Genomic DNA, 24,709 nt, shown 5'->3' on the forward strand with positions numbered 1-24,709 from the left:
TCACCAAGAAAGCAGCTAGGAGGAGGAGGTGGTATTCAGACAGCTATACTTTGCATATATGCAATAGATTTGACCAACTGTCAGAGTTGAGTGGAGAGGAGCCTCTTGTTGCTGTAGATGTAGGGAACATGCAGCAGTCCTTAGCAGTTAGGAGACCTAGGTCAGTTGAAAAGTCAAACAGAAAGAAGAAGGTTCTGCTAATAGGTAGTTCACACAGTAGAGGTGTGGGCCAGCAGTTGCAGGAAGTGTTGGGGACTGAGTACCAGGTCACCAGCATTGTGAACCCTAGTGTAGGGTTGGCTCAAGTGACTGAAAGTGTAGGGGAGATATGTAGTAATTTTACGAAGGAGGATCAGGTAGTGATAGTGAGTGGAGCAGAGGACAGTCTTGATAGGGGCGGGGAATATGATGTAGGTGGTGAGCTAGAAAAGATAGCTACTCAAACTGGTGCCACTAATGTATATTTTGTGGAACTGTTTCAGCATCATGATCAACCTCATCTTAATGGGGCTGTTAGGCATGTTAACAAGGGGGTGGATAGGATGCTGATGGCAGATGTCATGGGTCATATTTCAGTGGTGCCAGTTGGGTCTATCAGTTGATCGGGTTTCACTAGACATGGCCTGCACCTCAATAGTATGAGAAGGGGGGCTGGCATAGTTTAAAGGTGACAGTGTAGTGGATGGTGGTGGGATCACTCATGGAAAAGTTCCTGTAGTAGTTGGTGTTAGAGCTGCACCCTTTTTAGATTGAAGTTAGCTGATAGGTATACCTGCTTAAAGGAGGTCCCTCTAACTAAGGGCTCAGCTTCAGAGAGCATCATGTTTCCAAGTTGAGAAGAAATTAGCATATTTCATCAAAATATAAGAGGTATTAGAGATCAAATTAGTGAACTGCTTATAGATGTTGACTCTTAAATTATTGGTATGTCAGAGCAACACTTAAATAATTTGACAATTCAGAGGCTTCCTTTACCAGGATACAGATTAGCTGCCTGTATTTCAAGGAGTTCCCTGTGAGGTGGGGGAGTGGCTGTGTACATAAAAAAAACAGTATTCCATTTGAGTCCATAGACATATCATGACACTGCACTGGACAGATATTTTAATGTTGTGCAGGGGCAGCTGAATTTAGTGAAACTAAACTTCTAATTGTTGTTTGCTTCAGAGAATTTCTGCTCAAGCTGGAGAAGGTTCTTTATTCACTTTCTAGGAAGTACCAGAAATTAGTTATATGGTGACTTCAATATAAATTTTGTGTACAATGGTGTAAGAAAAAGGATGTTGGTAGATCTCCTAAATTCATATGATCTGATGCAGATTGTGTTTTTTCCAACTAGGGTGCAGGGAAACAGTAGCACAGCCATAGAAAATATTTTTATTCATTCTTCATTACTAGATAGGCATTCTGTTAGTAAAAGGGTTAATGGCCTTTCAGGCCATGATGCCCACATTTTAACACTAAAAGGCTTTTGTACTCAAACAAATGTCACATATAATTACAGACTAAGTAGGAAAGTTAATCCAAGAGCAATAGAGAGTTTTTTAAACCTTGTCAAGGAACAGGATGTTTGTAGTGCCGATAACATAGATGATAAATATTATGCTTTCCGTAACACATTTCTCATGTTCTTTGAGAGTTGCTTTCCATTAGAATCTCCTAAATGGGGTACTGGCAGTAATAGGCAACACAGGTGGCTCACTAGTAGGATAAGGATATAATGTAGAACAAAGTGATAATTATATCAAAATGTTAGAAGTAGCCAGAATCAAGCTACAGTAGCCCATTACAAACACTATTGTAAGGTGCTTAGAAATGTTACTAGGAAGGCAAAGAGTTTGTGGTATGCTAATAGAGTAGCTAATTCACAGGATAAAATTAAAACCATATGGTCAGTTGTGAAGGAAGTGTCTGGTCAGCAGCACAAGGTCAACGATATAAAGTCAGTTCGTAGTAAAAATATTTCTGTTACTGACAAATCAGATATATGTACAGTATTTAACAATCATTTTCTGAACATTGCTGGTGAATTAAATAAATTTTTAGTTTCTACAGAGAATCATATAAATTTATTGGCAAATGCCTTTTCGAGATTGATGTCTGCCATACTTCTCTGTAATACAGACAAGGGGGAGATTGAGTCAATAATTAAATCACTGAAGACTAAGGACTCTCATGTATATGGTGGAGTGCCTAGCAGAATATTAAAGTACTGTGCTGCCCATGTTAGCGCTGTATTTAGCCATATTTGTAATTTTTCCTTTAGGAATGGTCAGTTTGGTGAACGATTAAAGTACTCGCTAGTAAAGCTGCTTTATCAAAAGGGAGAAAGGAATAATGTAGACAGTTTTAGACCTATCTCTATGCCATCAGTGTTTGCTAAAGTTATTGAAGAGGCTGTGTATGTGAGGATAATTGATCATTTTATACCACACGATTTGCTATCAAATGTATAGGTTGTCTTTAGAAGTCATTTAACAACTTTCTCTTTGGATACTGGATGGGTTAAACAAAAGGTTACGAATGCTAGCCATATTTTTTTTATTTAACTAAGACGTTTGATTGTATTGATCACAAAATATTACTCCAGAAGTTGGACTATTACAGAATACAACGAGTAGCTCAAAATTAGTTCACCTCTTACTTTAGTAACAGACAGCAAAAGGTCATTGTTCACAATGTTGAGAATGACTGTGATGTGGGGTCTGAGTGGGGTACAGTTAAGTGGGTGGAGCCCCAGCGATCAGTGTTGGGGCCACTCCTGATCCTTATTCATATAAATGATTTTCCCTCTATCATTATAGGTAACTCTAAAATATTTCTGTCTGCTGATGACACTAGCTTGATAGTAAAGAATGTTGTGTGCAACATCGTCTCGGTTTCAAATAGTGCAGTTCATGACACAAGTTCATAGCCTTGTAGAAAACAAACGCTAAATCACAGTAATACTCAGCTTTTACAGTTTATAACACACAATTCAACAGTATGTGACGTTTTAATTTCACAGAATGGGTGTATGATTAGTGAGACTGAACAGTTCAAATTTCTAGGTGTTCTGAGAGATATTAAACTGTCATGGAAAGCCCATGTTCAGGATCTTGTTCAGGGACCTAATGCTGCCATTTTTACTATTCGAACAGTATCTGAAGTGAGTGATCGGTTGACACAAAAATTAGTCTACTTTGTTTATTTTGATTTGCTTATGTCATATGGTATTATATACTGGGGCAACTCTTCCCATTCTGAAAGGATATTTTTGGCTCAGAAATGGGCGGTTTGAGCAATAAGTGGTGTAAGTTCACAAACCTCTTGTCGACCCCTGTTCACGAGTCTGGGTATTTTGACATTGGTCTCTCAATATATATAGATTCCTTCCTGTCATTTCTTGTTAACAGTATTAGTTTATTCCCAAGAATAAGCAGCTTTCACTCAGTTAATACTTGACAGAAATCAACGTGCATTTGGATCGGACTTCCTTAACCCTTGTGCAGAAAGGTGTCCAGTATACTGCTGCATCCATTTTCAATAAGCTACCACTTGATTTCGAAAATCTTAGCAATAATCCACCACTTTCAAATCAAAACTGAAGAGTTTCATCATGGGTCACTCCTACTCTCTCAAGGAGTTAATTGATAAAGTAAACTGATTCTTTTTGTATTGTTGTTTGTGGTTGCTTAAATTTATGTATTGACTTTTTTCTGGTTCATAAACATTTTCAATTTTACCTGCTATTACTTTTTTGTTGTAATTTCATTTACTGACATGTTCCATACCTTGGAGATTTGCTCCTCAATTTGGTTCTATGTAACTTGATGTGTAAATAAAAATAAAAGAAATAACACCTCATTACATGTATTGTCCCTTTTTAGGGTGTGAGTGTGTATGACAAGATATTGCCGTATTTCTGTCTGCAGATGCTTCAGAGTCCTTCCCGCTTTCTGTCTAATGGTAGACAACTGACCACGGTAATAGCTAAAACCCACTCTTGTCAGAGCAGTGCTCCACCAATCTCTTTACCAAGATTTCAAAGGTGAATGCTTCCTGCAGTGCATCTGCTGTCTCACTGTAAGTTCGCACATCGCTCAAAAGCTTCAGCTTGGTGACATTTAACAAAAAATGGCCTGACCATGTGCATGTAAGTCTCATGCCCCTGACATTTTGCAAAAATGTTGTCACATTTCCACCTGGCTTTCCAGCAAAAGAAGGAACAAACATTGGGTATATCTGGAGCTAATTTTTCAGATCCAGCTTTGGGGGTTTTTGAAGGAGCCAGATATACCTAATTTTTGACAACTCTGGCATAACGTTCGTTTTTTCAAAAGTCAAGATTCATATCTGCTGTTGCGGTAAAGTAATGTGATCAGGCTCATTCACGACTACAGCTGCAGCATTGAGAGCCAATCCAGACCTCTCTGCTGGTTGCTGAGGACATAAATCAGGCATGGTTAGAAAACTGGGTCTTAGACCAGACAGGTGTACATAAAAGAGGTCTTGCTCTATTCTAGGCAGTGAAAAGATCCCTTGGTGGAAGTTTACTGGAGTTCTTAACAAGGAGAATGCATTACAGCAACATTTACATAATGTAGAGGTGCCGGTGGAGGCACTGGCAAAGGTGATGTCAACCTCAGCAGCAACATGGTATTGGCGGCAGTGACGAAGGTGGTGACAGCATTGGAGGTGGCAGCTGTGTCCTTCAAAGTGATGGGGCTTGCAGTGGTCCAGCAGCTGACAGTGGCTTGCCTCTGTTTGTCTCAGGCAGCAGTGGCACATGGCTGATAGCGCACTCGGCGGTGTTACTTAGCTGTCCCGGTTCACTGCTGTGGCAAATGTGATCGCCATACGAACTTATGCACGAGCACACCAGGCACACATGTGGTGCAGGCAGGCACATAACCTGCAGCAAGCTACCTCAGGGCGCTTGTGTGTCTACCAGCTCATGTGAGAGAGTGATTTGCTGCTGCGGCCACTGTCTCGCTGGCCAAACTGCACACTCCTTGTGACTGATCTCTGCTTGCCCATTGGCTGGCTTTGAATCTTCTGAAAGCATTACTTGCTCAGCAGCCCAATGGATAGTATCAATCCCTTGGTGGAACTGAGCATGGGGTCCACCCCAGAGCTGTGGAGCTGCTTATTTGACATACATCATGTCACTGAGGTGCAGTGGTAGCCACAAGAAAGATATTTCAAAAATTTAATAAAAGAAATAATGATCCTTTGTACCCTTAAGACCCCTTCCAGCTACACAGTGCCACAGTTTTTCTGTTCCCATGTTTCCCAGCAGTGTGCAAAAATTACCTCACAACTTTCAACAACAACATCTGTTATTAATTTTGCTTTACCCATTGACAAATTGCAGTATTAGTGCCAGTTGCTTGGTGTAAATTCTGTGCTCTGGCTTTTTGTAAGACCCAGTCTCTAAGGACCTCAATGTCAATGAGACATTAAACCCTAATCTTTCTTTTGTAAGATGGACAGTGTTCCCATATGCTCACTTTCACTGTTTCGTAATGTGCTGAGGAACGTAATGCAGTGTTGATGTTCTCTCTCATGTAAAGACACTACCCTTCTCTATGACATGAGATTGCATCCTCAACTGTGTGACTTGCTGTTAAACGAACTGTAATTGTTTACATTTAATGCATTTGAACAAGGACATTATCTGCTGCACTGACTATAATAACTACATGTACATTACAAATTTTCTATATGATATTTCTGTATACCATGCATATAGCTGTAATCACTTCCATAAAGGCATTTGTTGGATGCAAAACAAAGGAAGCGGACAGAGTATTTGTGGTTTTGTCTGAAAGTTTGCTGTAGTCTCATGCTTGTATTATGTTTTGTGGTCTTAAGTCCAAAGACTAGCTTGATACTGGTCTCCATGCTAGTCTGTCCTTTGCAACTCTCTTCATATCTGCATATCAATAGTCATTTCAACCTGCTTAATGTATTCATGCCTCCATCTCGCTCTGCAATTTTTACCCCAACACTTCCCTCTGCAACCAGAAGTGTTGACTGCTTGATGCCCCAGGAAGTGTCATATCAACCAATCCCTTCTTTTATTCAAATTTTATTATAAATTTCTTTTTTCTGCAGTTTAGTTTAGTACCTCCTCACTAGTTATTAGCTGTACCCACATAATCATCAGCATTAACAACACATTCCAAAAAAATCTATTCTCTGTTTGACTGAACTGATTGTTTGTCCACATTTCACTTCCGTAAAAGGCTACACTGGAGACAAATACTTTCAGCAAAGATTTCCTAATGCCTAAATTGGTATTAGACGTTTGCAAATTCCTCTTTAACAGAAATATTTTTCTTGTTATAGCCAGTCTATATTTCCTTCAGCTGCCATTAGTTACCTTTCTTCCCAAATTCCTTCTCCTAATTTGCTCAGTTTCACACGATTTCATTTGACTACATTGCACTAAGTTTGTTGCACCTCTCATCTTATGAACCTTTTTTTTTTTTTAATGTTCCAGGAATGTTTATCAGAAGATTTTCGCGGCCCTAGCATTCACAGCATTGAGGAGGAGGATGACGACAACGAGAAAGACGAGGATGCAGTGTGTGAGGATGGCTTTGAGGTGAGTCATGTTCACGACGCCATGTCAACCACTGGTGTGTTGTTTACAGCTGTGTACAACTGAGGAAGATCAAGCTACGTATCACATACAGTCCGATGTATGAACAATGGCGGTTCGTACAGGTCGAAGCCTGGATGGGGATTGCATTGCTGCCAGTTCCGAGTTACAGTTGCATTACATGAATACATGTATGTTACGCTTGAAGAAAGCCTATATCCTGAAAATTATCCCACGTGCTTGCCTATTCAGACTTTGTCACTTATCACCAACATCAGTGATGATAACTCACAAGAAATGGAATAAAAGATCACTAAATAGCTCACTGAAATCATGTTTAATGCTTGCATTGGCTACGACATTCACAGCAGAGTGCTCAGAATGCTACTGAACGCTCATTGGCTGTCAGAAAATGCATGACATAGGTGTGCAGAATGTGCCTAGCTTACCTGTCACCATTTGTGATCTCAACTATAGCTGTCTGTTGAGTGTTAAATTTGCTTGTGGACCTTCATGCTAATGTAGTCTAGTGAATAGGGAATTTTATCAACAAAAAAGTGCACCAGTCAGTGCATCATATGTCATATAATGAGGTGTATAGTGTGTTTAAAAGGTTTTCATATTTGTATTGTAGACAGCACTGCCAAAACTAGAAAGAAAATGTCCTATAAATCTGTGTCTGGACATAAGTACTTATCGAAGTATGAGCTGTTTTATGTGTCTCTGGAGTGGACGATACACAATGGTGCATGCTGTCTTCCTGCTGATGTTAATTGCTCATTTCTTGTTGCATATGTCTTAGTTCATAAGGGGAACTCACAGCCTGGTCCTTCTTCATATTTGTAGGATTTGAAGCTCATTGCCAGGGCATCAGTTTCCTAATAGAGTGTAACAGAACACAGAAACAGAACTTGGTAAATTCATCTTTAAAATTATAAGAGCTCCAGTTGCTATTAAGTACAAAACATTTATCATCAGTTAACATAACCAGCAGTATCTGAGCCCATAGTGTAAAAGTCTAGCACTTGCAGAATTGCTGTATTGAATCTCAATTTCTTTTTACTTGTTCCCCAAATTTCACTTTTAGTACCAAGTAGAAATGTTAGTTATCAAATACTGAGTCATACTTTTAATAAAAATAAGATTTGTTTGCTTTTAATTATGTATCACATGCTTTTAAAATAAAATTTGTCACAGTCATCGTAAATGCATTACTGTTTAATGAAAAAAATTTACATTATTCAGTGGTAATGATCTTCTTCTTCTTCTTCTTCTTCTTCTTCTTCTTCCTCTGCTGCTGCCAATCCAGTATTAGACTGTATGGCCAATTCTGGCCTTACCATCTCATTCCTTGCCTCCCGACATACCTTCAACCAATAGGATTGTATTCTATTATTTGTCAAGGAATTCTCTGAGGTGATGTATGCAATAAGTGCTTTTCCAAACCTACACTCCTTTTTCAGTTAATGGCTGTATCACCAGTTCACAATAATGATCAATCCGCCTAAATAGAAAAATATTTTATTGCCCATTTCGCACTTTGCATTTTTGCACCAAATTTCATTTCACTGTGAATTCTGTCATTTTCATTCAATTATTAATTAAAATGAAAATATGTTTTTTTAAAGTTTGTTATTCCATATTTGTTAATGAGCATTTTTATTTGTTAATAAATATGAACTTTAAGTCATAGTAAATAAAGGTGCAAATAATTATATTCAAACCAGCAACTTTATGGTTACTAGAGTTTCATGGTATGCACTGAGCTTGCAGTGACAGGATTAAAACATAACAAATGTTTTCTACTTAACGGTGCTCAGCAGTCTTCTAATTTCCATTGGCAATTTTTTAGAGTTTATTTGAGATTTTCACTTTAGTGCTTTAGGCATTGCATTATATACTGTAAGTACGAGGGGGCTATCAAATGTGAACGGGCTTTTTGTTCCTGAACACCAACAGGTGGTAGGACTGGCCCTGCACTTCTGCTATGCTTAGGCGGAACCGTCAGAAGTGAAGAGAGCATTCTGTTAGATATTTCCCACTGTTTCATCAGTAATGCTCACGATGTCTGAGCAACAGGTGCAACCCCCCATTGCACAATGCATAATTATCATATTTCGTGCTCGTGAAGGAGTTACAGCAATGGAAATTTGCCAAAGATTGACTGCACAGTTCGGTGAAAAATTATTATCAAGGACACGTGTCTTTGCCTGGCATAAAAAGTTCAAGGAAGGACAAGAACACGGGAAAATCAGCAACACAGTCACCATCCTCGGATCAGCATTACAGACGAAAACATTCGTACGGTTAAAGACATTATTGACAACTATCGACGGGCAAAAGTATCAGATATACACAAAAAGTCGGAATCGGTTATGGGAGCTGTAAAGCAATCAACATACTTTTCAGTTCCGTAAAGTATGTTCCAAATGGGTCCCTCAACTTTTGACCAAAAATCTGAAATTGAGACGTTTGGATGTCTGTCAGAGATTTACAGCAAGGTTTGCAGAAGCAGGTGATGCATTTTTGAGTCAGATTGTCACCTGTGATGAAACATGGTTTCACCACTACTCTCCACAATCAAAACAAGCCCGTAAGGAGTGGCAGAGGAAAGGGGAGGCACCACCATTGGAAGCCAAGACTCGACTGTCAGCTGGCTCAACCGCTTTTTACGATCACCAAGGCATTTTGCTGATTCAATTTTTGCATGAGCGATGCACAATCAATGCTGCTTACTACTTCAAACTGTTGAACAAGGCAAGAGTTGCATATTGCCACAAAAGGCGAGACCAATTGATTCAACGCAACCCCATACTGCAGCTCTAACTGTCTCCAAGCTACAGGAAATGCACTGGACTACACTTGATCATTCTCCTTACAGTCTGTATGTATCACTCTGCTATTTCCATTTATTTGGACCGCTTAAAGAACCTCTAGGAGGGTGACAATTTGAAGATGATAAGTGTGTGGAAGAGTTCGTGCACAACTGGTTGTTGACACAACCCAGTTCATTTTATGTTGAGGGCATCGAAAAGCTGCCCATATGCTTGGACAAATGCATTTCCAAAGCAGGAGACTATGTGGAAAAATAAATTATAATTGCCTTGAGTTTTTCAATAAATGAATGTAAATAAAAAATAAAATTGTTTATATTTGATGTGCCCTCGTATGAAGAAAATCAAAGAGGGCAGAGCAGTCTGTAAGGTTGCCTTGTTAGGGGTGTGATTGTAATGCTGTTGTCACAACTGCCTCCTAAAACAGCTTAGATCAGTGTCTGTTGGAATTAGAATAAGATTAGTGATTCCATGGACTGAAGAACATCATAAACAGAGGAATGGAGCCCTGTTATCCCACATGGGAAAAGGCAGACAAAAGGGCAGTCATAGTATAGTGCTGCAGTTTATCTAATTGTGTTAACTGATGTGTATTTTGTGCACATTGAGTGACCTCTTGAATACTGCATTCTGTCTGTAAAAATGTCCAGCAGATTCTTCCAGCAACTTAACAGACATGTGATCGTTTGCATGTAGGATAAGGGATTGTGGTAGAATCCTCATAATTTACAAAACAGATATAGAGGAGCAAATGTTGAGATGGGAAGAAAGTGTTCTTGAGACAAGTGTGCAGAGAATTGAAGCTTCTGAAGCTGTAAACCATGCCCTTGCATAGTCAATTCTCCATGAGCACTCTGTGCAAGTCCTCTAGCTTTAAGACCTCAGTGCCAGATTACACTTCTGTTAATGTATTCTAAGACAGCTAAAGATATGTAGCTCACAGCTTACATTTTATGTATAGATGAAACGAGGATCACACTTATTGACAAAATAAATTACTGCAATAGCCATGTGTGGACATGTCTTTGAGCAATTGTGAAAGCAAGCCATCAGGTTCATTTTAGTATCAATGACTGGATAGGCATTGAGAGTGATACACTCTTAGAACCATATACTTTACCAGACGATGTAAAAGGTGCTCTTTAGTGTCAATTTTTCTGCAGTAAATTAGCCAGGCTGTTGTTATTGTGCATAAAATAATAATTACAGCCTTTTGCACTTGAATAATTATTATTTTTTGTAGCAAAACATGTTTCACCTAGTAGTAGTAGTAGTAGTAGTAGTAGTAGTAGCAGCAGTAGTAGGCATACTCAGCCAGAGTGTATACGACCCGGAACAACTGGGAAAAACCCGGGAATTCTTTTGGAATTCTGGGAATTTTTCATTGTTTTAGTTTTCAGTTAAATTTTTGGGAGTTTGACTGGTAAGAACCAATACTCTAACTAAGAATATTACTGTATTCCACTTCTGCAGAATAATACTGCAGGAACAAAACATGAATGAGAGGGGAAAAAACGAAAATAAAACTTAAGTCGCAAAGGAAATGCGCTGTATACAACAAAACACAGTGCTCATACAAGCGTCTGCCAACAGCAAAGTGTGTCAAAGGCTTTAGGAAGACTATGCAATGCTTCTTAACAACAAATTGCCTCTGATGAGCATGGTGTGACAGCTGTTTACATTAGATTCGTTTTAATGCAAGATCTTTTAATGATTTACACATACGAACATACGGCCTTCCTGCATCATCGTAGTTGTGCCAAGTGCAGTGACACCTGTTATTTGGCACTCTCTGGCAACTGCTGAACCAAACCTGTTTCTAACACGTCACAGGAAAATATTGCGAATGGTGGTTTGAAAAGTGTTATTTTGAAAGTTAATTTCCTTTTATGCAAGATGAACTATGTGCGAGGATGTCCGACAAATTTCTTTGACTCTCATTTACAAATCAACTCTTTGGGGACGGCCATCTAGAAGAATTTCTAGCCCAGAAGATCAGACATTTACGTCGTTATTAAAAATTTTACTGGCATTTTTATGTGATGTATGTAAAAGTGTAACACGCGGAAAAGAGATCAGCATTATATGTGGAAGCTTAGCTTCTCTTGCAGCTTATTAATCTTCAAGACCAATATTATTTGTGAAAGCTTTGCTTTTCTTGTAGCAACAATATGTATATTAATTTAAACCATTAACTTTCCTTATTTGTGTGTTTGCACTACTTAAAAGTGACCTAGCTGTTGGCTGACTACATCACATCTCCCATGCTGTCATCAGCTGGTGAGATCACGCGACATGAGCTGTCACTGGCTTATGAAAGCGTGTCGCAATCTCTATTTCAATGCTTCATAAAGTAACATGCGGTGTTTGGTGGAATTCGAGTTCATACTTTTGTAACATGAAAATATGCAGCGTACATGTTGCTGCACATCAAAGATCTTTTCAAAACGTGTTTTTTACCCTTGAGTCTCATTTTCTAAAGTGCTGGGTATTTTTACGTCAGTGTATAAAACCATAAACAATCAAAGGATTGACAAGTTTTACAGTGCCGAGGAACAGTATACTGTCACTTAACACGGAAAAAGTGTATTTTCAACCGGGAAATCCGGGGAATTTTTTTTCCTTGTCCATGTATACACCCTGTCAGTGGTTTAAAAAAATAGTAAAAATAGAATTGTTTGTGCTACTGTAAATATTTAGTTTTGAGAAAGACATGGAAACAATACAATAGAAGATGAATGAGTAGTTTTGAGAAATATAGCAGTGAAAGCAGTAGAGAATCAACTAAGTAAAAGTCCTAGATCTAGTAGAAACACTTTGATAACACAGGAGACATTGAATTTGATTGGCAAAATGAGAAAATATAAAAATGCAACAAATAAGCAGGTGAAAGGATTTGCAGGTGTCTAAAAATGATATTGACAGAAAGTTCAGAAGGTTAAGCAGAAATGGCTAGAGCACAGATGCAAGGCTGTAGAAAAATAGATATCTTGGGGAAAGATAGATGCCGCCTTTATGAAAATGAAAGAGATGTGTGGAGAAAAGAGAGGAAGCTGCATGAATATCAAGAGATTAGATGGCAAGCAAATGAAAGAAAGCTGAAAAGTGAAAGTTATGGAAGTAGATGAAGATTAGGTGAAAACTATGACATTGTGGTGAGAATTTGACAGACCATTGAAACAAGGCCCCTGGAGTAGACAATATCCCCTCAGAATTAGTGAGACCTAGGGAAAGCCAACCATGACGAAACTGTACCACCTCAATCACTAGATATATTCCAGGTAAAATGCCTGCTGACTTTGAGAACAGCGTGATAATTCCAGTTTGAAAGTAGACTGTGGCTAACAGATGTGAATACTACTGAACTATTAGTTTAATAAACTGTGCTTGTGAAATACTGATGAATTACTTACAGAAGAATGAAAAACTGGTAGTAGCCAACTTCGGGGAAGATCAGTTGGGAACACACAGTACAATATGGACCTCGCGACCTATCTTAGAAGATAAGTTAAAGAAAGGCAAGCCTACATACACGGAGCAAGTTAAAGAAAGGCAAGCCTACATACACGGAGTTAGTATATTTTAGAGAAAGCTGTTAAAAATGTTGAGTGAAATACGCTCTTTGAAAATTCTGAAGATTTCGTGGACAAAATACAGAGAGAAAAATTTTATTTACAACTTGTACAGAATAAAGGTAGGAAGAGTAGAAACACATGTAGCATATGGCATATGTACGTAAATCTGTATATGAACCGTGATCAAAAAGTAACTGGAATTTTTGTTTTTCTTAAAGAATCTTCATTTATTCATCATCAACATCCACTTTGTTCCCATCAAAATAATCCCCCTCAGATATAATACACTTGTGCCAATGCTTTTTCCAGCCTTTTTCCAGCCCTTCTGGAACTCACTTTTCATTATGGTGTTCAGCTCCTTCAGTGATTCTGTTTTTGTCCTTCCATGGTTCTCTTTGGCCTCAAGAATAGAAAGAAGTTTCCGGGTGAATACGGTGGCTAAGGCAACAGGATGATTTTTTTTTCCAAAAAATCACAACCAACCATTGAGATGTGAGCTGGGAGCATTCCATGAGTGAGCTGGGAGCATTCTATGAGTGGTTTTGCAACAATTCTAGTTGTTTTCTTTGAATAGCTTCATCCAAATTGCTCATAACTTCCAGAAATTATTCATTATTGACTGCACAACCATAAGATAGGAACTGATGATGCACTATTCCATTGTAATCGAAGAAAACCGTGTGAAGAGTCTTGACACGTGATCGAACTTGTTGAATGTTTGTTAGTCTTGCCTCTTCAGGTAGTTTCCATTGGTGTGATTGGGCCTTAGTTTTGACATCACACCGATATACCCATGTTTTGCACTTCATTAGCAATACCCGAGTGAAGTCTATGCGACATCATTTTGCTTGAAATTCAAAAATTTCAGAACAAACTTTGCTGCTACACGTTTCATGCCCAAAAATGCAAAAAAATTGCTTGGTATGAGCCTGAGGATATGGCAACATCATCAGCAACCTCCCTGATGGTATTTTTCAAACAAAATTTAATCGAATTCTTTGATCCATCTTTTTGAGCATTCAGAAACACATGTAACCTTTCCAACTGTCAACAGCCAACTAAATTTTCAAAATAGCAGAAACTGAAAATGTATTATATCAACAACATGTATATCAATGAGGTAAAAAAAATTGAAAATCAAAAATATATAGCCTGTGAAATCAAAAAATTTTGTTACATTTTGATCACACCTCATACTGACCAAGCAGTGAAGGTAACCAAGAAGAAATTAGGAAATGGAATTAAAGTTCAGGAAGAGGAAGTAAAAAAAAAAATGTTTGTTATTGACATTGTAATTCCATAGACAACGAATGACTTAGAAGAGCATGTGAGCGGAATGGGTAGTGTGTTAAAAAGATTGTTGCAGTTGTCTTGAACAAACATCTATGAGGTTAAATGGACATATGTGTTACTTATATACAGCTACCATTATCGATGAAACAAAGCACATGACATAACAATTTTTCCAATTGTGCAAATGCAAAGCTGAGATGTTTTTTGCATCCGATGGTGGTCTGATCCTAGACCAAAATTGATCATCTCTAATATACTGATATACTAAGGCATGTGTTTATCTTAAGAAGAGACTCTAAGGTGAACATAAGAGAGGTGTATATTCAACATAGAGAGGCAGTGTATGCGTTTACAGCATTTTGGATGACAGCGAGATGCCTCAAACACTCTCATGGCTCACTTGGAATTACTTGGAAGTGATGTCAAAATAATGTGTAAGAATAAGCCTTGTGTGCATGCAATGAACATTCTCTCTCTGGGAGGTGTCATACTGCATTTCGTATTTGATTGCTTTAGTATTATTACTTGCGTGTTACCATTTCAAGGCTATGCTGTACTGAAGAATTGTCAAAAATGTATCAGTATTAGTACATTTTGTTATGATCAGATGTCAGTTGATGCCATATGAGCATTAAAGATGTTCGAAAATGACTACATCAAACTTGAGGCCTGATAATGCAGCAGTTTGCCAAGGTGTAGTGCCCAGAGGCATCAAGATACAGTAGTGGGTTTATGGCCCACTTTGTCCATTTTTTCGTATGTTCTGTAATATTTGATGTTATTTAGGAACACAGTAAAGAAGTTCATATCGATATAGGTTGAAGTAGTTATTCAGAGATGAAGAGGCCTGCACAGAATAGATTTGTACAGAGAACTGCATCAAAGTAGCCTTTAGAATGAAAACAGCAACAGCAATAACAGTTTTTCATGGCAGCACTTTTCACTTGTTTACAAACACAAAATTGTGACTTATCACTTGCTTTTGGGTCTCGTACACTTTATGTGTGTGCTTTGGCTGTTGTGCAGGCTCTTCTTGACTCAAACATCTTGGGTAAGTTTAAATTTACTGCATGTTGCAACTGCACTTAACCTAGGATTAATAGGGCAATGTCTGCCGGTATGAAGTGGTACTCGAACAGCCACATGACATTTCACTCGAGTGGCACGAGTGCGAGCAGTACATGGGAAGTTGCGAGCTGGCTGCAAAACAAGCTAGCACTCTGCTCAAAGTTAAATAACTTTGTGCAACATATGAGAAAATAAAGCCTCCCACTGACACACACAGTGGAAACTTATATCATGTTTCAACTACCTTATAATAAGGGTTCACATACAAAATACACTCCTGGAAATTGAAATAAGAACACCGTGAATTCATTGTCCCAGGAAGGGGAAACTTTATTGACGCATTCCTGGGGTCAGATACATCACATGATCACACTGACAGAACCACAGGCACATAGACACAGGCAACAGAGCATGCACAATGTCGGCACTAGTACAGTGTATATCCACCTTTCGCAGCAATGCAGGCTGCTATTCTCCCATGGAGACGATCGTAGAGATGCTGGATGTAGTCCTGTGGAACGGCTTGCCATGCCATTTGCACCTGGCGCCTCAGTTGGACCAGCGTTCGTGCTGGACGTGCAGACCGCGTGAGACGACGCTTCATCCAGTCCCAAACATGCTCAATGGGGGACAGATCCGGAGATCTTGCTGGCCAGGGTAGTTGACTTACACCTTCAAGAGCACGTTGGGTGGCACGGGATACATGCGGATGTGCATTGTCCTGTTGGAACAGCAAGTTCCCTTGCCGGTCTAGGAATGGTAGAACAATGGGTTCGATGACGGTTTGGATGTACCGTGCACTATTCAGTGTCCCCTCGACGATCACCAGAGGTGTACGGCCAGTGTAGGAGATCGCTCCCCACACCATGATGCCGGGTGTTGGCCCTGTGTGCCTCGGTCATATGCAGTCCTGATTGTGGCGCTCACCTGCACGGTGCCAAACACGCATACAACCATCATTGGCACCAAGGCAGAAGCGACTCTCATCGCTGAAGACGACACGTCTCCATTCGTCCCTCCATTCACGCCTGTCGCGACACCACTGGAGGCGGGCTGCACGATATTGGGGCGTGAGCGGAAGACGGCCTAACGGTGTGCGGGACCGTAGCCCAGCTTCATGGAGACGGTTGCGAATGGTCCTCGCCGATACCCCAGGAGCAACAGTGTCCCTAATTTGCTGGGAAGTGGCGGTGCGGTCCCCTACGGCACTACGTAGGATCCTACGGTCTTGGCGTGCATCCGTGCGTCGCTGCGGTCTGGTCCCAGGTCGACGGGCACGTGCACCTTCCGCCGACCACTGGCGACAACATCGATGTACTGTGGAGACCTCACGCCCCACGTGTTGAGCAATTCGGCGGTACGTCCACCCGGCCTCCCGCATGCCCACTATACGCCCTCGCTCAAAGTCTGTCAACTGCACATACGGTTCACGTCCACGCTGTCGCGGCATGCTACCAGTGTTAAAGACTGCGATGGAGCTCCGTATGCCACAGCAAACTGGCTGACACTGATGGCGGCGGTGCACAAATGCTGCGCAGCTAGCGCCATTTGATGGCCAACACCGCGGTTCCTGGTGTGTTCGCTGTGCCGTGCGTGTGATCATTGCTTGTACAGCCCTCTCGCAGTGTCCGGAGCAAGTATGGTGGGTCTGACACACCGGTGTCAATGTGTTCTTTTTTTTCCATTTCCAGGAGTGTATATTTTAACTTCAGTACCCCAAAAAAAATATTCAAATATAATAATTTTATGTATATTATGTAGTGAGTAATTATAAAGGCCCAAAAACCATATTTTTTAATATCGTAATACCATGTGCCAGTGATGGGAGTTGTAAATGTTAAACATAAAATTTCAATACTTAGCTTTGCTAGTAAGATGACCTAGTAAGATGACATAGTCATTCTCACCAATTATGCTTTAATGTCTGAGGCAAAAATTATACAATGCAGCAAATCAGTCCAAAACAATAACTAAGTCAACTACCAACAAATCAGTACTAGCTACCTTGTGACCTCTGCCACTGACATATTTATATTTTCTCAACAACTCTTCTTATCCATTTCTTTGTAAGAGTATTAATCACAATTTTATTATGTATAAACAATTACATGAAATTGTCCTGGTTCCATTGAGCATTGCTGAAGCTGATTTAAACATAAGAGAGAGAGAGAGAGAGAGAGAGAGAGAGAGAGAGAGAGAGAGAGAGAGAGAGAGAGAGAGAGAGAGTGAGAGGCTTGATAAACGTCTATCATGCCCTGTTTTCAAGATATTGGTGTCACTCTTTGGCATCTGATGCATCAGTTGCAAGACTCAGTGCGACCAAGAGCAGCTCTGAAAATGTCAAACACAGCTGTGAATGAAACATCAAGAACAATGAAGTTTCGTGGACATTGACCACACAACTCAGAATATTCACCACCAAGTAAGACAACCATGTTGTGAAAGCTGTCATTCTACATAAGAGATTCTACATTTTGCACTTCACTCTTATATACATGGCAGGGAGATCATTGAACCATTTCACGTTTCTTCACTTTTCCACTCTCAGACAATGTATGACAGAAAAACAAATACTTAAATCTTTCCATGTGAGCTCTGATTTCTTTTATTTTATTGTGATGATCATTTCTCCTTATTTTTCTGGGTGTCAGCAAAATATTTTAGCATTCAGAAGAGAAAGCTGACGAATGAAATTTCATGAAAAGATCTTGCCTCTACAAAAAATGCACCAACTTGCCTTTCATATCTGTGACAGTGTCTCCCCTATTCTCTGGTAATACAAAAGCAGCTCTCCTTCTTTGAACTTTTCCAATGTCCTCTGTCAGTCCTGTTTGATAGGTATCCCTTACCGCACAGCAATACTCTAGAGGATGGACAAGCGTAGTGTAGGCAGTCTCTTTATTGAATTTATTGGATCCTGTAAGTGTTTTGCCAGTGAAACACAGTTTTTTGTTTCCATTTGCCACACCATTATCTGTGTGATACTTCCAATTTAAGTTGTTATCCATAGGTATTTGTTTGAATTGACAGCCTTTAGATTTGTGTGATTTATCGTGGAACTGAAATTTGATGAGTTGCTTGTAACACTCAAGTGGGTGACTTCACATGTTCCATTGTATAGAGTCACTTACAATTTTTTGTACCTCGTAGATATCTTGGCTAAATCATCTTACAGTTGGTTTTGATCTTCTGATTCACTTTAGTCCATGGGTGGCCCAGGGACCAGATCCAGCTCCCAATTGGTTTCGGTATTTTGCACAGAAGAAATTTGTGGATGAGCGTGTGAGGCATTCACATCATATTTCTCCTGGGATGCATTTTCAAATATTTCCACTGATGCATGGCATCCCTTGGGTTTGCACCCCATGACACAGACCAGTGAAAATTTTTCTTATTCCATGCACAATGCCGATTTTACAACAGAAGTTTTTAAGAAAGAATGTGCATGACACACAAATAAATGCAAACACGGAGACGGAGATGCAGTGAACATAAATGAATGCACTCTCAAAGACATGTTTTGAAATTTGGTTTGTTGGTGTGGCATGTGTGCAAAAGGATGTTTTGCATGTCGGTTTTTTTCACTGTACGTGCTAGGAGCACTGTTGTAATTTTATGCGACAAGGTGATCCATGTGCTTAACTGAGAATGTGAATCATGCCTGCGGGCTACCAAAGGTTACCCATACCTGCTTTACTTGATGGTAAATGACAGAATTGTTTGCAAATAATGTAAGATGGACGCTCACATTGTCTTCTAAACCATTTATATAGATTAGAAACAGCGAAAGGCCTATAATACCTCTTTGAGGAACGCCAGATATCACTTCAGCTTTTCTCGATAACTTTCCATCAATTACTACGAACTGTGACCTTTGTCATAGGAAATCATGAATTAAGTGGTGTTGATGTTCCTTAGGTATGCAGTTTGATTAGAAACCACATGTGAGGAACAGAGCTAGTTGTGTTGCACAAGAATGATATTTTCTGATTCTGTGTGGACTGTGTATCAGTAGATTGTTTTCTTCTATGTGATCCATAATGTTTCGCTGTGTTGACAGCAGATGTTCCAAAATCTACCAAAAAATTGACATCAGTGATATGGATCTGTAATTCAGCAGATTACTCCTATTTCATTTCTTGAATATTGGTGTGATCTGTGCTGTTTTTTGTCGTTTAGGTATAGATTGTTTGTCAAGTGAGCAGTTGTTTGTGAGTCCTAAGTATGAAGCTATTGTTTCAGTGCACTTTGGAAGGAATGTAATTGGTACACAGTCTGCATTGGAAGGCTTGCCTTCATTAAGTGATATGAGTTGCTTCACTGCACCAAGGATTTCTACTTCTAAGTTACTTATGCTGGCAGCTGTTCTTTATTTAAATTCTGGAATAGTTACTTTGTCTTATTTGGCAAAGGAATGTTGGAAATCCGTATTTAGTCACTCCACTTTAGTGGAAATATGATTGATAACATTAACATCACTATTGTCCAGTAACAGTATTGATTGTGTCTTACTTTTGGTGTGGTTTACAAATAACCAGAATTTCCCTGGATTGCCAGATTTTGAGACAGAGTTTCATTATGGCAACTATGAAAAGCATCTCAGACTGAAGTTTGCATGAAATTTCAAGCTTCGGTAAAACTTCGCCAATCTTGGAGATTTTGTGTTCTTGTCAATGTTCTGACCTGTTTGTGTGCCATGGGGAATCAGTTTCATTTCTTAGTAATTTATTTGCTGTAAATCTCTGAATTGGTGTCACTCTTAGTTCTTTCAATTCAACCCACAATTGGTCTAAACTTACATAGTTAATTAGAAAGGAATATGAGCTGTCTCTTAGGGAAGCATCAAGCGAATTCTTATGTGCTTTTCCACATGAATGTATTCTGTGTTTAATTTTGGTCAACTTGGATGTTACAGTTTCTGTCTCGCTACAACAATCTTGTGGTCACTGAGCCCCGTATCTGTCATGTTGCTCCCTATTTACTCAGAATTATTTGTTGCTAAGATGTCAAGTATGATTTTGCTACCATTTACAAATGCATGTGGGCTTCTGAACTAATTGCTCAAAGTAATTTTTGGAGAAATCAATTAATAAAATTTTAAGTGATGATTTATGACTACCACCGGCTTTGATCGTGTATTCACCAAGATATTTAGGGTAGGCTGAAGTCACCACCAAATGTATGAGTGGGGTACCTGCTTGAGAAAATACTCCAGTTTTCTTTGAACCTTTGAGCAGCTATATCATCTGAGTAAGGGGATTGGTAGAAGGAACCACATATTAATTTATTCTGGTTCTATGTGATAAATTACTTAATTTTTCTGTCTAAAATCTTCACCATCAAATCATTTTATGAGTATTTCATTTCACTAACATAAATGATTTTTTTCTTTTGCATGACTTTTGTGAAGTTCAACATAATAATTTTCATATTCATTAATGACTAATTCTTTTCAATATAAAAAGTCATTCAATATCAAATTCAGTTTTTGAAAAAAAATTTAACTTTCTTTAAAATTTTGGAATTTACTCTATGTAAACATGAAAGTGGAAAGAAGAATTCTCCAGAGGATGTTGGGACTTTGAAGAACAGGAGATGGTCAGTACAGGAGACAGATGAACCCTGAACTGTATAGTCAATTAGGGAGAATTATGGACACCAATAGAAAAAGAAGGAGCATGTTGTTTCAACACATCCGTTTAATCGACAACTGAAAGTTGAAACTAAAGATACCAAAGAATACGACATCTGAAAGAAATTGAAATACGATAAACAGGAAGTTACAACAGGATAACTTCTAAGTAAGAAGTCTCAAGCTCTCACAGATTTTTGGGACAGAATTAGATCCGTCATAAAATCATCATGGCCAGAAGAATGAAGAAAGTTGCAAAATATGAGAATGAAGAAATACTGGACAAGCATAAAGACCAGAAGAAATTAAACTGACTTAAATTAATAGGGGCTTTTAAAGGCCAAAATTAGAAGAAGAAGAAGAAGAAGAAGAAGAAGAAGAAGCAGCTGAAGCTATAGTTACAAAACCATATTGCAATGCAGAAACCCTGCAAATAAAAATTATAAATGGTAAAATACACATGCATCAGGCGCTAAATAATGCAAAGTAAAGTATATTTCAGTACTGCTCAGTGTGTCAGTTACATATCAATATGTGCTGACTTTCCTTAATTTGTGTTATTGTCTAGTATAGAAAAATGTGTAGATTATACAATACAGGGTGCGTCAAAAAAATGTATACACACTTTGGAGCGTCATAGAAAATTTATTTCCTGTTCTACAATGTTAAATTTATGGAAATGGAAAGCTTAAAGTCCAATTGGAAAAATAAATGTACTTTGCAAATGTGATTAATGTTGAAACTGGTGGCCATCAGCATCAATACATTTCTGAATATGAGTCACCACTGATTCCGTACATCGTATCAAAGTATCCGAGGAGATTTCTGCGCACACCGCCTGAATCTCATTCCAAAGTGTGTCCAGGTTACGTGGTTTACGTTTGTACACCTCATCTTTTACTGCGCCCCATAAGAAGAAATCTAGTGGTGTGAGGTCTGAAGAGCGTGCAGGAAACTCGATTGGCCCCCTGCGTCCTATCCACTGGCCTGGCACATTGTGATCCAGGTATGCACGTACGAACCTATGATAGTGCGGCGAGGCACCATCTTCTTGGAAATAAAACCCATCATTACCGTATAGTACACAAATGACAGGGAATGTGGAGTCAGCAAGCATTGTTAGGTACGTTTCTCCAGTAACAGTACCTTCAAAGTGGAAAGGTCCAATGAGTCCCCTTACAGACAAACCACACCACACATTTACACCAGGCAAATTCACAGCCTTTTCAACTGTAATGTGAGGATTATCTTCAGTCCAGTACACACAATTGTGCCTATTGACAGTTCCATTGAGTTTGAATTGGGCTTCATCTGACCAAATTATGCTACCCATAAATCCCGGTTCACGTCTCACCATCTCCTGAACCCATTCACAAAATTCTAACCTTTGATCTGGATCGTCATCACCTAGCTGTTGCACCAGCCTTGGAATGTACACACGAAACTTGTCTTTCTTCAGAATGCGTAACACACTACTAGCGCTTACATTACTCTCACGTGCCACTTGCCACTTGCCTGAAACAGTTCCAAGACCACAGTTGTGGAATCATCACTTGTAGCTGAACAAGGTCGCCTTGATCAACCTTTATGCACATCACACACTGTACCATGAATTTCAAATTTTTTTCGTAGATATGTAATTGTTAACCTTGAAAGTGTTTCTGCACCATACTCACTTCTCCACTGTCTTCGAATCGCAGCTACATTCTCAAACTTCCAGTATCACTTAATTATCTGCTTCCGCACTTCAAAGCTCAAACGCACGTCCGCCATGTTGCAGTTACTTCCTTGCCACTGCTGCCACCTGTTTAAGAAACATAACATTACTTTCTCACAGATATTTAACCTTGTAGAATGGGAAATAAATTGTCTATGACAGTTCAAAGTGTGTATACAATTTTTTGACGCACCCAGTATATACAGGGCATTTTCGTAAGAGCATGCAAAAATTTAACAGGACATAGAGGATGCTCCACTGAACAATTTGGGGTAGGGAACCTGGGGTCAGAGAAGCCAGCTTAAGAAGATAGTAAGAATAAAATCACATTACTGTGTACTTTTTCTATACATTAGTTACAGTTACAATGAAACCACCTTTTGTGCTGTATCATACAAAATGTGCTGAAAGTGATGGCCATCAACCTCAATGAAAGCATGACATCAGTGAACAAGATTCTGGTGCATCCTAACAGATATCTGTAGTGTGTTTTGAATTACATCACAAGCAGCTAAAGTTCTGTCAATTAATTCCATCTCCATATCCACTGGGGTCACATAAACAAGTGACTTTAGATATTTCCATTGGAAATAATCAAGGGGATATAGGTCACGTGACCTCACAGGTCATGGAATATGACCTCCCCTCCTAATCCAGTGACTAGGAAATACAGCATTGAGATGATAGTGGACATCCACACTAAAGCAAGGTGTTGGGCTGTCAGATTATATCCACATTCTCTAATGAACAGCCAAGGATACATTCTGAAACAACTCGGGTAAAGCTTGTAATCTTCCCCTCCCTCCTTTGTTGTTGCTAATGACATTATGGTTAAGTCTTATCATAAGATTCAGTAAGAGTAAGATTTACAAAAACTTTTTACTTTTTTTTTTTTTTTTTTTTTTTTTTTTGCACAGTTGGCTTCAGTACTTCATGTGATTCCTGAAGCTGAAATTTTCACATTTTAGGTCCTCATGGTCCAATTGATCTAAATAAATTTGGAGGATGTCTGTACAGAATTTTTGGTTATTCAATGTTTATTTGTGTCACATTTCACTATATCACATTGTCTTTTGAATGTTCACATTAACAAAGCCGAAATTACATCGTTATTCTGAAATATAAAAACATGCCCAATCACATCAAAGGCATGCTCATTACTACTTCACTCTGTGTCAATAACAAATTGTGTAGGCTTTACAATCTTTCTTGACAAATGAATATGTATTAGTTTATTATTTAATAAAACGTTCTCGGTTTTCAAGCTGTGTCAATTCGAATAAAATCCTAGATCTTTTGATGACCATCTCCGCCATCATTGCCAGGAGGTCTCTGACTGCCGGGGCTGCTATGGTTTCTCGCTTGTATAGGCATGATGTAACATCATCAGCAGCCAATCAGATAGACCCACCGGCGTACATGCGTTAGTCGACCTTGGCAGTTAGCAGAGCTGTTGCCCATGGCAGCACCGGTGACATCAGGTGGCGCCAGGGGCATTCGCCACTTTTGAAACTGCTGCTCTCGCATCGCGCATCTGTCTTTGCTTTCTTCCGAATTCCAACGCCTGCCCCCATGCTCTCCAAGGACACACAGTTTATTACTTTCATTTTATAAATGAATCCAGCAATAAACATAATAAACAGAACTAGATTGTGTAATTAATAATAAAAATTTTAAGTGTGCCAAATATTTTGCAATTTCAAATGTTTCTACAAATAATAATAATAATTTTAATTTTAACTGTTCATCCAAAGCTAGAACATATTGATTGTAACAATAAAAATAAAATCATTCCTTTTCATAGATTTTAGATTGAAATATAGCAAATTTTTCAGAAAAGCAGCTGAGATGATATTGACCTGTCTGAAATTCGAAAAATATTTCTGGTATTGACTACTTCTGTTGAGGAAAAGTAATGCTAGAGGAGGATGCCCCTTTACAATATCCCCCTCACAAGATGTGAAAACAATGTGTTTACAGTGAAACTTACTGGCAGATTAA

At 39.0% G+C, this 24,709-nt stretch overlaps 1 protein-coding gene across 1 annotated transcript in view; it reads left to right on the top strand.

The window, feature by feature from the left end:
- Positions 1–24,709, top strand: part of LOC126291703 (zinc finger protein 391-like) — a 230,347-nt gene that overhangs the window by 114,972 nt on the left and 90,666 nt on the right. Inside the window, exon 6 of the mRNA XM_049985335.1 lies at positions 6,488–6,592. Within this exon, the coding sequence (XP_049841292.1) occupies positions 6,488–6,592 (105 nt within the window). The remainder of the gene's footprint in view (positions 1–6,487; positions 6,593–24,709) is intronic.

The sequence above is a fragment of the Schistocerca gregaria genome, chromosome 9, assembly GCF_023897955.1.
Source record: "Schistocerca gregaria isolate iqSchGreg1 chromosome 9, iqSchGreg1.2, whole genome shotgun sequence".
Lineage (NCBI taxonomy): Eukaryota > Metazoa > Arthropoda > Insecta > Orthoptera > Acrididae > Schistocerca > Schistocerca gregaria.